Raw genomic sequence first — 14,426 nt, 5'->3', positions numbered from 1 at the left:
CTCCAGAACACAATTTTGAATATGTTAAAATGTCTCCTTGTGCCCAGTCTCACTAATCCATACTGCTACACCTTCTCAATACATGTGTCGAAGTTGACCACGGCAGACTCTGATACCTCTGAGTCAATATCAAGAGTGACTAGATCCAGTCAAAGCAATTCATGGCCTTTGACTTGCAAAAATTCAAAAAACCAAAAACTTAAGAAAACAAAAATCCTAAAGTAAGTGTACAACATATTTCACCCTTGAAAAAGACCTCTGTACATCTTTTCCCTGGACTTGTGGTATTTTAGAGTTTATTAAACATGGCACAGCCATTGCTGAACAATCCATCAACACCTTTTGGGGAAAGAGTTGGAGATACACCTCAGATAAAGAACCTGCCTGCCAATGCAGGAGACATAAGAGACGCAGGTTCCATCCCTGGGTTGGGAAGATCCCCTGGAGAAAGCAACAGCAACCCACTCTAGTATTCTTGCCTGGAGAATCCCATGGACATATGAGCCTGGCAGGCTATGGTCCATGGGGTCACACAGAGTCGGACATGACTGAAACGTCTAGGCGTGCACAAGGAAGCAGAGGCTATCCTTCTGGGAAGGCATTCCATCTTCTAGATGTGTTGTCCCATCCAATAGAGGCCAATATCCCTTGCTTCACCATTTGCAGAACATTGACCCATAATGATTATTGCCTTTATCTGTGTAACCTAAGGTGTGAATGCGTACTGAACACATTGGTTCACTAGCAGGGAATTAAACCACAAAACATGGTGAGCACTGTTCCTTGATTGGAAGTTTTCTAGCCCTGCCCAGTTTAAAAGAGCTTTCTTAGTGTGGTCATGGTATGAAACTTAAAGATAATCTGTGGGATCTTAACTTGAAATATTCTCTCTAAAGCAGCCATGTGGCCGAGGGTTATACTACTGCCTTCTATCAGAATATTTAGTAGCAGTTACTCTTGTTTATACTAGCATGCTCATTACAGACTCTAATTAGGTTTAAAGTTCTAATCAACCTATAAACAAAGCACAGAGGAGTAATTATAGTTGCTTAACAGAATCTAATTATTATAAAGCTTGATGATGTAAAAATAATAATATAATTAATTTTAAAAATAAGGAGGAACAGAAAGGAATGTGGGATACAGTATGCTGCTGCTGCTGCTAAGTCACTTCAGTTGTGTCTGACTCTGTGCGACCCCATAGACGGCAGCCCACCAGGCTCCTCCGTCCCTGGGATTCTCCAGGCAAGAACACTGCAGTGGGTTGCCATTTCCTTCTCCAAAGCATGAAAGTGAAAAGTGAAAGTGAAGTCACTCAGTCGTGTCTGACTCTTAGCAACCCCAGGAACTGCAGCCTACCAGTCTCCTCTGTCCATGGGATTGTCCAGGCAAGAGTACTGGAGTGGGGTGCCAGTGCCTTCTCTGGGATATAGTATAAGTACACTAAATTCCTTATCTATCATAGCAGGAATCAATAGTTTTTGTCCAAAGATTAGATATTAGGAAGAAGAAGTATATTGTTAAAGGTTGCAGGAATCACTGTGAGAATAAACATGGGGTTATTCTTTACCAATAGGGGATCCTTTAAACAAACTTAAATCATCCATATGATGGAATACTATGTAGCTATCAGAAATAATGAGATAACTCTATATATGCTCACTAAGAAAGATGTCCATTGTGTAATATTAGGTGGAAAAAATAATTTATAAAACAATGACCCCATTTATGTAAATGTTTTAAGTGTGCATACATCCACATGTACATAGAAAACAAACTACAGAATTGGGTCAGAGGAACCAGTTCACGCCGGAGCCAGGGCAGCAGCGTAGCGGTCAGAAGCGGCCGCTGCGCCGAACTCTGAGGAAACTTTCACCAGGTGGACAGGCAGCCTCCGCCGCAGCAGCAGCATCATCATGGGGAAGGGCGACCCCAACAAGCCACGGGGCAAGATGTCTTCGTACGCCTTCTTCGTGCAGACCTGCCGCGAGGAGCACAAGAAGCAGCACCCCGACTCCTCAGTCAATTTCGCAGAGTTTTCCAAGAAATGTTCCGAGAGATGGAAGACCATGTCGGCCAAGGAAAAGTCCAAGTTCGAAGACATGGCAAAAAGTGACAAAGCTCGATACGACAGGGAGATGAAAAATTATATTCCTCCTAAAGGTGACAAGAAGGGAAAGAAAAAAGATCCCAACGCTCCAAAAAGGCCTCCATCTGCCTTCTTCCTGTTTTGCTCCGAACATCGCCCAAAGATCAAAAGTGAACACCCTGGCTTATCCATTGGGGATACTGCAAAAAAACTGGGTGAAATGTGGTCTGAGCAGTCAGCCAAAGATAGACAGCCGTATGAACAGAAAGCAGCTAAGCTAAAGGAGAAATACGAAAAGGATGTTGCTGCATACCGTGCCAAGGGCAAGAGTGAAGCGGGAAAAAGGGGCCCTGGCAGACCGACAGGCTCCAAGAAGAAAAATGAACCAGAAGATGAGGAGGAAGAAGATGAAGATGAGGAGGAGGAGGAGGAGGAGGAAGACGAGGAATAAATGGCTATCTTGTGATGATGTGTGTGGAGTGTGCGTGTGTGCTCAGGCAATTGTTTTGCTAAGAATGTGAATTCAAGTGCAGCTCAATATTAGCTTCAGTATAAAAACTGTACAGATTTTTGTATAGCTGATAAGATTCTTTGTAGAGAAAATACTTTTTTATAAATGCAAGTTGTGGCTTTTGAGGGGCTACTACATACAGTTAGAGTTTCAAGCTTCTGATGATAAATGTTTCTAAATATTTAATGGTTTCTGTAATTTCTTGACTTGTGTATGGTAGCACAGCAAACTCATAGAAATTAGCATCAATAGCAACTTTTGGGTTTTCTAGAATGAGAATGTTGCGTTTTGTTTTTTTTTAAAAAAATTTTGTAATAAAATTATATATATTATTCCTAAAAAAAAAAAAAAAAAGAATTGAGTCAGAGGAGGTGGAAAGAAATAGTTTCAACTGTATTTTATATATCTATATATTATTAGAATTTTTATAATGATCATATATTTTTCCTTGTAAAAGTTATTAAATATAAAAATTCACTTCATGAAGAAAAAAAAGTAATACTGTGCTTTCCTTCCACTCTCTGCAGTCAATAATACTCTAAGAACCATAAAATGTTCTTGCATACAATATCAACTTTTATTTTCTCTCCTTTCTAAACTTATCATCTAGTTGCTAAACAAAAACAAGGCCAGTGCTTTTCGTAGGTCACTACCTAATTATAGTATACCTTCACTTTGCTTCTTCAGTAGACACTGTTTTACATCACTTAGCGCCTTCACTTTTAAATTCCATTGATTAAAACTTGCTGGGAACCCCAGCAGTGTGCTTGTTTCTGTAAGAAGTTAGTTTTCTCACATCAGTCCTACTCCCTTTCCCTGGCAGGACTCTTAGACCTGCCAAGTCACTCTCCTTTTTACCTCTAATCCCTGCCAACTTCTTAGATGAGCAGAACACATTGCTCAAAGGCAGTGGCACCCCACTCCAGTACTCTTGCCTGGACAATCCCATGGACAGAGGAGCCTGGTAGGCTGTAGTCCATGGGGTCGCTAAGAGTCAGACATGACTGAGCGACTTCACTTTCACTTTTCACTTTCATGCATTGGAGAAGGAAATGGCAACCCACTCCAGTGTTCTTGCCTGGAGAATCCCAGGGACGGAGGAGCCTGGTGGGCTGCCGTCTATGGGATCGCACAGAGTCGGACACAACTGAAGCGACTTAGCAGCAGCAGCAGCAGAACACATTGGTCTCCCCTACCCCCAAGGCAGGTTAAACCCCAGCAAGGGCAGTGATCGCAGGGTATAAAGAGGAGAAGAAAATCCACCATTTGTCAGGTCAGAAAAGCAAGTTACTGGACCAATTTGATGACCTTATTGAGGAGAGGGAGATGTAGATGAGTACACATGCTTATTGTTGATACACACAGCCTGCTTATTTCATACAAAGTTTTTAAAAATGGTTATAGTGTAAATAATGCTAAATCCCTTCTCTTTTTGGAGCCAAAGCATCAAAAGTAAGTTTAGGTCACATTAGTCCCATTTTCTTTAATAACAGTTTCAACAGAGAAAAATGTTAACAATGTTAAGTTTCACTATTAATCATTTTGTGGGATTTCATTCTCTTTTCTCTCTTTCAACTTTTAATAAATGTTTTTCAGGTTTTTTTCAGCTTGCCCCCGTTGAAAGTTTTCAATTTTCAGTTCATGGATGTGGGACCTCCATATGTATCCTCCTATTTTTTATTAAACAATCTGGTTTTGTTTCCAAGAGCATTCCTGCCTATTTGTGCCTGAGGAATGGCCAACAAAACTAAAACTGTAACTGACTGGAGGGGAGGATGTGGGGGCCTGCTGTAGGAAAAATAAATGTTTCTCTCTTTGTTTCTACTTTCAGCTTAACTTTATAGAGATTTTACCATATTTTGTTTGCTCTAGATGAAATGTTCCCAAAGTTGCTTTTCTAATATCATAGACAAGAAAACATAAAGATGAACCCAAGTTCTGACCTTCTCCATCCTGATTTCTAAATTTGAAGTTAATCTGAATCTTATTCCTATCCTAAATAATTTCTTTTTATAAAAATATCTGTTATAAGGGACTTATTCAAGAAAATTAAGAGTATTAAAGTGATTTTATACTTAATAAAATAAATTGAAGGAAATTTGATAGTCAGACAGTAGAGAATTATCAGGGTAGCAAATTGTCACTTTCACTTCAAAACACAGTCCTTGCAAAGTTGTATAAATAATTTATTAACTTTCCTAGTTTTTCATGAAATGAAGGGTACCTGAGCTTGAGCACTTTTAACTGGAAGAAGGATTCTGCTGTGTGGGAAAGGAAGTGAGCAAGGCCTTCCTGATATGGGTGCATACAAAGTATAGCAAAATGGGTGGCTGGAAACAACAAAGATGAATTCTTTTACAGGTCTAGATCTGGAAGCCAGAAATCCAAAATCAAGGTTTGGCAGGGCCAGGCTCTTTCTTTGTGCTCTAAGGGAGAAATTTTCCTTGCCTCCCTGCTAGGTATTGGTTGTTGTCAACTTGTAGACACATCACTCCGTTGTTTGCCTCTATATTTACATGCCTTCTTTACCATGCGTCTGTATCTCAGTGTCTAAATCTCCCTCTTCTTAGAAGGAAATCAGTCAGATTACATTTAGGACACACTCTAATCCAGTATGGCCTCATCTTAACTTGATTATATCTGCAAAGACTCTATTTTCAAATAAAATCACACTCACAGGTTCTGGGTGGACATGAACCTGTGGGGACACTACTCAACCAGGGCAGGTGAAGAGGCAGGAAAAGATGGAAGAATGGCAGTCCACAGCTCCCGCACCGAGCACAGAGGCGCCCTGCCCAGAATAGCTGAAGGGCCAGACTCTCAGAAGCTGCTCCAGCCTGAGGACACTAAGGCAGATTCTCACAGTTGTTGCTGGAAACCAAAAGGGTTCTGACCAATAATAGGGATGAAAGTACTGAAAGCTTTCAGAAAAGGCTGCACTGCAGTACAATCACTGTTTTTATGAGTGGGACCTGGATAATGTGAGACTGAAGACTTTACTGGAGTCATCCTACCGGCCAAAAAGGGCATTCAGTATCCACTACTTGGATCAATACCAGACACATGGCAAACACACTGCAGGCAGAGAAGAGCAAGGAGGAGGAAGGAAAGAGGCAGGATGTTCTTCACTCATCGTTTTTTATTAATGTAACAAAAGTTTCCTGACATATTTCCCACAATGAGTCACAACCTCTGCCCTCACAGTCATTTCCGTTCCAAGCCTGTGCATGTTTAAAGCTCTTATACTGATGCCCTCTCCTTCTGTATCTTCCATCAGAACTCCTGCTTCCCATAGTGTGGCACTAGCAGGTTGCCTCTGCATCAAGGCAGGGCCTGTGTGAAAGCCCGGTGGACACAATGAAGGAGCAGAAGGAGCAGAAGCTCACCACTTCACCGCACTTATGCTACAAATCTCAGAGAGCCTTCCCTCATTTCCATGAGTTAATCATGTTATCCACCTGCTGTGTTCCCAGTCTTAGGTTTAGAAACAATCCAGCTGAACTGACGATCATGTATCTAACAGAATCTTAACCTAAAATCTGTATTCATTAAATTTTCATTTCATATAATAAGGGGACAGATTGGTATCCTTCAAGAATTTTTGCATTTATCTGTTTCTTTGGTCTTCTGGCCATGATAGAATTCTTAAGCAACTAGAAAACAAAACCAAATAAATATGAAATTGGGGTTTTCAGATATTGGACACAGGCAGTGTAGGACAGTGATCTCTGAGGAAAAGGAAATAGGCAAGGTGAGCTCTGTAAGTGTCCCAACTCACTGCCTGAAGAAAGTATTTAAAGAAAATGACTAACATGGCAAATGATTTCATTGTTTGCTTAAATAATTTAAAAGAATCAACAGAAAAAGTAGTAAAATAAATGAGAGTTTCAGAGAGTAGCCAGAAAAAAAGATCAACATATAAAAATCAGTAACTTTGCAAATGTAACAATAATCAGTTAAAATCATAAAGATAAATAAAATACTATTCCTAGTATGAATACAAACTGTCAAACATCCAGGAAAATAACAAAACAAAATATCAGGAAAAAACCATTATGTCAAGAAAACTCTACAACTGTATTATAGGACATGAAAATAAACCCAGAAAGTTTTCTTATGAAACCTATAAAGTAATTTTAAAATTAATTTTAAAAGAAAATGCATGGGGTAATTTTTTTTAATGAATGATAGGATTATCAGATATCAAAACCAACTAAAGAGCACTAGTACTAATTAAAATCTATGTTATTATGGTAGAAGAAAAATAGATCAGGATTAGAGAATGGAGTCTAGAAGTAGACACAATTATATGCTGAAATTTAATCTATGATAAAAAAAGAATTTAGATCACAGATGGAAGAATGCACTCGTCAATAATGAAATGAAGTCAACTGATTCACCATTAAATAATATAAACTACATTACCACATCTCACAGTCTCCAAATGAATTCTAGATGGATTAAAACCCTAAACATAAAAAATAAAATAATAAAGGTCTAGAGGAAAATACAAGAGAATATTTTCTTAATTTGTAGTTAGAAAAGATTTCCTGAACAAAAAACCAACCTAGAAAACATAAAGCAAAAAACTGGCAGATTTATTAAATATTAAAAACTCCTGTTTGACAAATGATACTATTAACAAAGTTAAAAGAGAAGTGACAGTCTGGGAAAAAATATTTGCAATACATATAGGAAATGAAAGATTGATAGTCATAATACAGAAGTTACTCCTACAAATCACTATTACAATGATAAACAGCTACAGTAAAATAGACAAAGGGCATAACAAGAAACTCCTAGAAGCACTACTGACCAATAAGCATGTAAAAATATGCTCAACACCAAGGTAATGAGGAAAATGCAAATTGAAACAATGTATCATTTTTCATCTTTTAGACTGAAAAACTTTTAAAGATCAGTAATACCTAATTTTATAGAAAGCATGAGAAAGTGGGCATATACTTATTGATATGAATAACTGCTCCAGTCAGGAGAGAAATTTTGTCTGTTTTCTCATTTACTTATTTATTCATTCAATAAATATTAGCACCTAGTTCATATAATGTGGTGGGCTAGGACCTTGAACTACAGCAGTGAACCAGACAGTTCTTGCCCTCAGGCAGCATGCATTCTAGAGGAAAAGATGCAGGTCAGAGAAGGTAACAACTGAATATGTAGAACAGGTGATTTTAGTGCAAGAAAAATAAATAAATCACAGTAAAGGGGTTTGGAAATGACAGGGTTAGGAAGATGCTATTTTACATAGGGTGGAGGACAAATAGGAAGACCTCACAGATAAGGTGAGGGATGATCTGACTTGAAGTAGGGAATAGTCATAAAGCTACCTTTATGAACACACTAGACAGTGGGAATGAGATGCACCAAGACTCCACGGTGGAAAACAGCAGGGATAGTATATGACTGGAGAAGGGAGAATGGAAAGGAGAATGATGGCATTTAACACTAGAGAGGAAAGGGCTGGGAACACTTTAGGCCACAGAAGTCATGGTCAAACACTCAGATTTTACTCTGACAAAAAGCTGGAAGTCACTGGAGGATTCTGAGCCACAGAGTAATACAGTACTACTCACATTTTAAAAAGATCACTCTAGCTGCTGTTTAGAGACCAGATTCCTAATGGGCACTAGTTAGGAAGCTATTGCAATGTGTGTATATGCTCAGTTGCATAGGTACGTCTGACTCTTTGTGGCCCCATGGACTGTAGTCTGCCAGGCTCCTCTGTCCGTGGGATTCTCCAGGCAAGAATGCTGGAGTGGGTTGCCATGCTCTCCTCCAGGAGATCTTCCCAACCCAGCGACTGAACCCACATCTCTTGCATTGGCAGGTGGATTCTTTACTAGTAGTACCACCTAGGCCAGGTGAGAAACCTTGGCAGCCTGGGCTACAGTGGTACAGTGGAGGTGGTAAGAAGTGGTTGATTATGGATAAATTTTTAAGATAATAGGATTTATTGATGGATTAAAAATAGAATTGTAAGAGAAAGAGAGATGTCAAAGAGGACTCTAGGTTCTTGTTCCAAGCAACCAGAAGCTAATATTTCCTGAGATAGGGAAATATGTGGAAAAAGTAGGTTATGAGAGAGATGGGAAAGGTTAAGTAAAAATGAGTTAAATGCGCTGCCTCATAGACACTCAAATGGAATGTCAGGTTGCTGGATATAAAAGTCTGAGGTTCAGGGACATGACAGGTGCTAAAAATACAATTTCAAGAATCATCAGTACATATATAGTATTTACAGCTAAGAAGGTGGGTAAGATCTCCTCAAGAGAGTCTAACTGTTGAAGAGAAGTCCCAAGATTGAGCCCTGGGGTACTCCAGAGTTGAGCTATTAGGAGATGAGGAGGAAGCAGCAGAGGAAGCCACTAAGGAATCCTTGAGAGGTAGAAGGAAACTACAAGCTTGGCATCTCAAATGCCAAAGAATAGTTCAAGAAGGGAGTGATGACTGTGGCAATTCTGCAGTATCTCTGAAAATGTAAAATGAGCAGACCTTCTCATTAAGTAATTTACTTAACTATGTGTTCTACAGAAATAAGAATAAGTATACATAAAAATTGTTTTGCATGAATATTTATTAAAGTATCATTTGCCATAGAAAATTAAATGTTCATAGGTAGAGGGAAGCTTAAAGTATGGTGCATCTGAACAAAAGAACAAATTATAACAACTGAAAAAAAAAAGCCTGGCAGATAGAAATTATTGATATGGAATGACCTCTGGATATTGTTAAAAACAAAAAAAAACTTTAAGAACAATCATATGGAATGACTGATTCCACATATATGGAAAAAGAAAACATATTACATATATGTTACCTGAAGAGCAAGCAGGATAGTGTGGTGACAGAAAGCATAAGTTCCAAATCAGACTTCCTCAGATTTAAATTTGGCTTGTTACTGTGGACAAATTTAACTTTTTTTGGCCTTCCTCTCTTTTATAATATCCCTCAAATGGTGGTTCTAAGGATTAAATAAATATACAAAAAGGATCCGTGTCCAGCAATAGTAATCACTCAGTAAGTATTAGATATGATTAATGTCTTGATAGTTCAGTTCAGTTCAGTTCAGTCACTCAGTCGTGTCCGACTCTTTGCAACCCCATGAATCCCAGCACGCCAGGCCTCCCTGTCCATCACCAACTCCCGGAGTTCACTCAGACTCGGGTCCATCGAGTCAGTGATGCCATCCAGCCATCTCATCCTCTGTCGTCCCCTCCTCCTCTTGCCCCCAATCCCTCCCAGCATCAGAGTCTTTTCCAATGAGTTAATTCTTCGCATGAAGTGGCCAAAGTACTGGAGTTTCAGCTTTAGCATCATTCCTTCCAAAGAAATCCCAGGGTTGATCTCCTTCAGAATGGACTGGTTGGATCTCCTTGCAGTCCAAGGGACTCTCAAGAGTCTTCTTCAACACCACAGTTCAAAAGCATCAATTCTTTGGTGTTCATCCTTCTTCACAGTCCAACTCTCACATCCATACATAACCACAGGAAAAACCATAGCCTTGACTAGACAGACCTTAGTCGGCAAAGGAATGTCTCTGCTTTTGAATATACTATCTAGGTTGGTCATAAATTTTCTTCCAAGGAGTAAGCGTCTTATATGCTATAATATAATAACCATACATATGAGTGCATAGGAAGTAATTTTGAAGTTTATCCCCCAGACTGTTAACACTGGTTTTCTCTAAACAGAAGTTCAGGCCTAGAAGTTGGCAGGGAGGTAAGAGGTAACTGAAAGGCACGTAAAACATTTTGACATATTATGTGTACATATTAGTTAAATTTTTAATAGTATACTAGTGCAGATTTTTACAAAAGTATATGTGTATTTCCTGTGAAATTTTTAAACTTTTTTTTAATTTAGAGAAGGAAAAAGAACAGTAAACATTTATGGATCTCAAAGGCTATTTACTGTAATTTTTATTCAGCTGACACCAAAAAGATAAATCAAAGAATTGGGATAATGTGAAGCAGGCAATATAACATTTTCTAGCAATTTCCAAGAAAGATACACAGACATGTGGCAATAAAAATAGAAAAGACAGAAGAGCCTGAATAAAATGAAATAAATGGAAGAGAATGAAATCGAGCAGATTCATAGAGTCTGGGTCTACCCATTTAGACAAACCTAAAGCCCTACCTATCACACCTGAGAGAGGCAGTCACCTAGTGTCTCCTGACACAGTTCCAGTGACACAGACAGCATGTGCCACCTTTTATTAACCAAATATAGTCCTCACTGGCCCTACTTGTCTCATCCAAAGTAATACAGATGTAAGACTCTCTTCACTAAGACTGACTCTTGGCTACATATTGTGGCCCTACTGTCTTGTCTGGGCCAGTCCAGCCCTGCCCCATGTGGGCAGGGAGAGCATTCCAAACCATAGGTTGCTACAGTTGCTCTGAGTCTAAAGCAAATACAGCTAAGACTCTTTCCATTTAATGACGCCAACAGGTAGAAAGGTTTAGACAATGTGGATGTATAACTGCATGACTTCTGACTTTGACTAAATTCTGCCTGGAGGAAAAACAGGTATTTGCAGGAGACAAATACTAAAGCACATTCCATGTAGACTCAACTTAACTCTTGTACATAACTCATTTTTCATCATCTCCTTCTTTGTCTTCAGTATAAACCCTTCACCAGCTCCTTCTCAGACCTTCCCAAGGTAGAGCTCACTGCTTCATGTATGGCTCTGCCTCTAATTACTATTTACTGCATTTGCATGTGTTTTTTTTCTCATTATAATGTCATTAGAATGCGAGGGAGCCTTGTTGCCAGGGAAACCAGGAGTGGTGAATGCACGGCACAGCCTTTAATGAAAACTTAACCCTACTTCATTTAATTCCCACTGTGTTTTTTGGCTCACTTCACTTTTGTGGTTGCAAGAATGGAAATATCCTGCAGTTACCCCTTCTTATGCAGTGCTGCTCCAAGGTCTTGGGAGCATTTGTGTTGCCCTGAACATTCTAACAACACTTTATACTTCTCATAACTAACCTTGAAAACTTCCTCTGATAACAATAAATTCTCCTTCTGATCAACAGCACTCACTCGACACAGTTCTTTGAACATCTAAAATAGTTTATCTTTCTCCAGACTAAATATTCTCAGGTTTTTCAAATTCATTATGCTTTCTGCAGTCCTTATTCACCTAATGGCCCACCCATGAAAGCATTCTAAGTTATTCTACTCCTTCTATAGCATCCTGCCAATCCCATAACCTTCTCAAAACAAAACAGATTAATTTGACATGACTTCTTTTAGCCAGCCTACAAAGGTATGCTTATCAAAGCTAGGTATAATAATAATAATGGCTTATCAGATGATCAAATCAAGACTTAATTTAAAAAAAAATCTCAGTCAGGTAAAAATAAGATGATACTTAGCATGAATAAAAGCAAAATCCTAAAACTAGGCTCAAAACCCAGCTACACAAGTACAGGAGCTCTTGCTTAACAGCAAACACAACAGATATAGGTGCCTTCAGGTTCAATAGGAGCCAAAGTGTGACAAGCTGTCATGAAGGGATTTCTTAGAACTCAGTTCGTAATTCCTATACTTGCAGGAAAAGGTAAGGAGAACAAGGTCAACAATACTGCAGAACTGTTTTAAGAAAGTAAATCTTGTATGAACCACCAACTAATGACTACAAAAATCTATTATTTTCTGGTATCACTATCTTTCATATTATGAGGAAAGACAGAATCCCTGGGGCCAGTCACTGAAGGAAGGCAGCCTAAGGAGTTAGAAACAACAGGAATTGAGCTCTCACTTCTGAGGGAGCAGACTCGAAGAGGGAGACCAGTGTGAATGCTATTGTCCAACAAAGCCAGTAGCAAAGATAATAATGTTCTTTGTGCCGTACAAAATGGTAGGCAGTAGCCACTTGAAATGCAGCAAGTCCAACTAGGAAACCATGTTTTTCATTTTATTTAACTTTACTTAATTTGAATTTCAATTTGAATAGCCACATTTGGTTAGTGGCCACCAGAGCTACATAAATGATGGGCTAGTACAGAGTAAATGTTCTGATAATAATAAGATCAGACTATATTCTATAGCTTTCACCCAAACAAGCAACTGAAGTGGTACCCAACAACATCTGATTGCAGTCTTCAGGGAGGCCCTACTATAGCATCCATTTCAGGCCACATCCTCTACAGCAAAAGGCCAGGCCATAAGAACAATCTGCCTGAGACCAGGGTGGGAGTTTAACAGGAGATGGGTAGTTAGGATCACTACAGACTTGAGAAACAGTATGGCATAGAGTTAAGTATACAGACTTGAAAATCACACTACCTGAGTTCATATCCCAGTTCTACCTTGAATAAGTATGACCTCAGTTTCTTCATGTATAAAGTGGGGATAATAATGAATATCATTACCAACCAGTTTTAAAAAAAAAAACAAACCCTGAGTTAGAACCTAACAAGAAATTGTCAATGAGTGTTTTTTCTAAAAAGCAGGCTTCTCCTTAAAGTGTTAACTTACTGTGATCAATCCCCATGAGTGAGTCAGAGGAGGCTAAGATAACATATTTCTCCTTGCAGGCCTTGACTCTTCTACATAATTTAGAAACTGTCTGAACAGCAATTTGGCTTAAGCCAGCTTAGTCTGGTTCATCAACCTTCTGCCACCTACCCATTCTGCCATACTACTGCGGGCCCTTATCCCTCACATCAAGGAGACATGACACTGCACTTGCCCAGCTGGTAAATATACACCCTGAAACTTTAGCCTCTCTCAGTCCTTGCTTTTCACCCCATTTTCTGATAACTCTTAGATATTGAATTTGGGACCCATCATAGTTGACATTTCTGCCTCAGCCTTCCTGTCATATGATTCAGTCCAGTGCTTCCTAACCCGTTTCACATCACGACACATAAAAATTCATGTTTGAAAAGTATAATGAAGTAAACAGAGGGATATTTAGTAGTGTCTACATGAAACCTAGTTAAGAAATCTTAAACATATTTTCTTTATACTATATAATTATTATAGTCAATTCCTATTCCTATTCCCAGCCCCAGGCTAATCTACTTTCTGTCTCTATATAAAGGATTATTTATCACTTTTCTCCAAATGATGGAAACTCCTTTCTCATCACTAACTCGGATGATTCAAATCTAAACTGGACTTCAAAAGTGTCAACATCCAGTAAAACAAACAGATCTTCCTTTACTTTCGTCAACAAATGAAATGTGAAAAGTTCTTATGATAATATGAATAAATTGTAACTACAACTGAAATCACACTCCTTAACCAATGAAGTAGCTTTTCCTTAAGTATACAAGATGTTGCTCTACTTGTCTTAATAATTATTCTTTACTATTCAAACTGTGACACTGACTAAATGGTGGTAGTTCAGTCACAAAGTCTTGTCTGACTCTTGCGACCCCATGGACTGGAGCCTGCCAAGCTTCTCTGTCCACGGGATTTTCCAGGCAAGAATACTGGAGTAGGCTGCCATTTCCTTCTGCAGGCGATTTTCCTGACCCAGGGATCAAACCCAGATCTCCTGCATTGCAGGCAGATTCCTTACCAACTGAGCTACCAGGGAAACCCTTTAGCAACGCTGACTAAATACTACAAGTGAATCTTTCTTAATTCCTCATTTCCAAGGCTGAATTTTTGACTTGAATCCATAAACTTTATCAGTATATGTGAATACATTATCATGAGATCCTGGTAATTTTCTACTAATTAGGTTCATTCTTTCAGCTAATTAAGTTTTTGGTTTTTGTTTTGCCACCCTGCATGCCTTATGAGAGCGAGGAGTCCTAATCACTGAACCACCAGGGA

At 38.9% G+C, this 14,426-nt stretch overlaps 2 protein-coding genes across 3 annotated transcripts in view; one reads left to right on the top strand and one right to left on the bottom strand.

The window, feature by feature from the left end:
- Positions 1 to 14,426, bottom strand: part of ATG10 (autophagy related 10) — a 277,457-nt gene that overhangs the window by 209,469 nt on the left and 53,562 nt on the right. The window lies entirely within an intron of this gene.
- LOC101122692 (high mobility group protein B2-like) lies at positions 1,796 to 2,901 on the top strand. The gene has a single exon (XM_042250728.2). The coding sequence runs from the start codon at positions 1,917 to 1,919 to the stop codon at positions 2,538 to 2,540; it is 624 nt and encodes a 207-aa protein (XP_042106662.1). The 5' UTR covers positions 1,796 to 1,916; the 3' UTR covers positions 2,541 to 2,901.

Source organism: Ovis aries, chromosome 5 (genome assembly GCF_016772045.2).
Source record: "Ovis aries strain OAR_USU_Benz2616 breed Rambouillet chromosome 5, ARS-UI_Ramb_v3.0, whole genome shotgun sequence".
NCBI classification, from domain to species: Eukaryota; Metazoa; Chordata; class Mammalia; order Artiodactyla; family Bovidae; genus Ovis; species Ovis aries.
The sequence above is the reverse complement of the archived record's forward strand: the minus strand, read 5'-3'. Positions and strand labels throughout refer to the sequence as shown.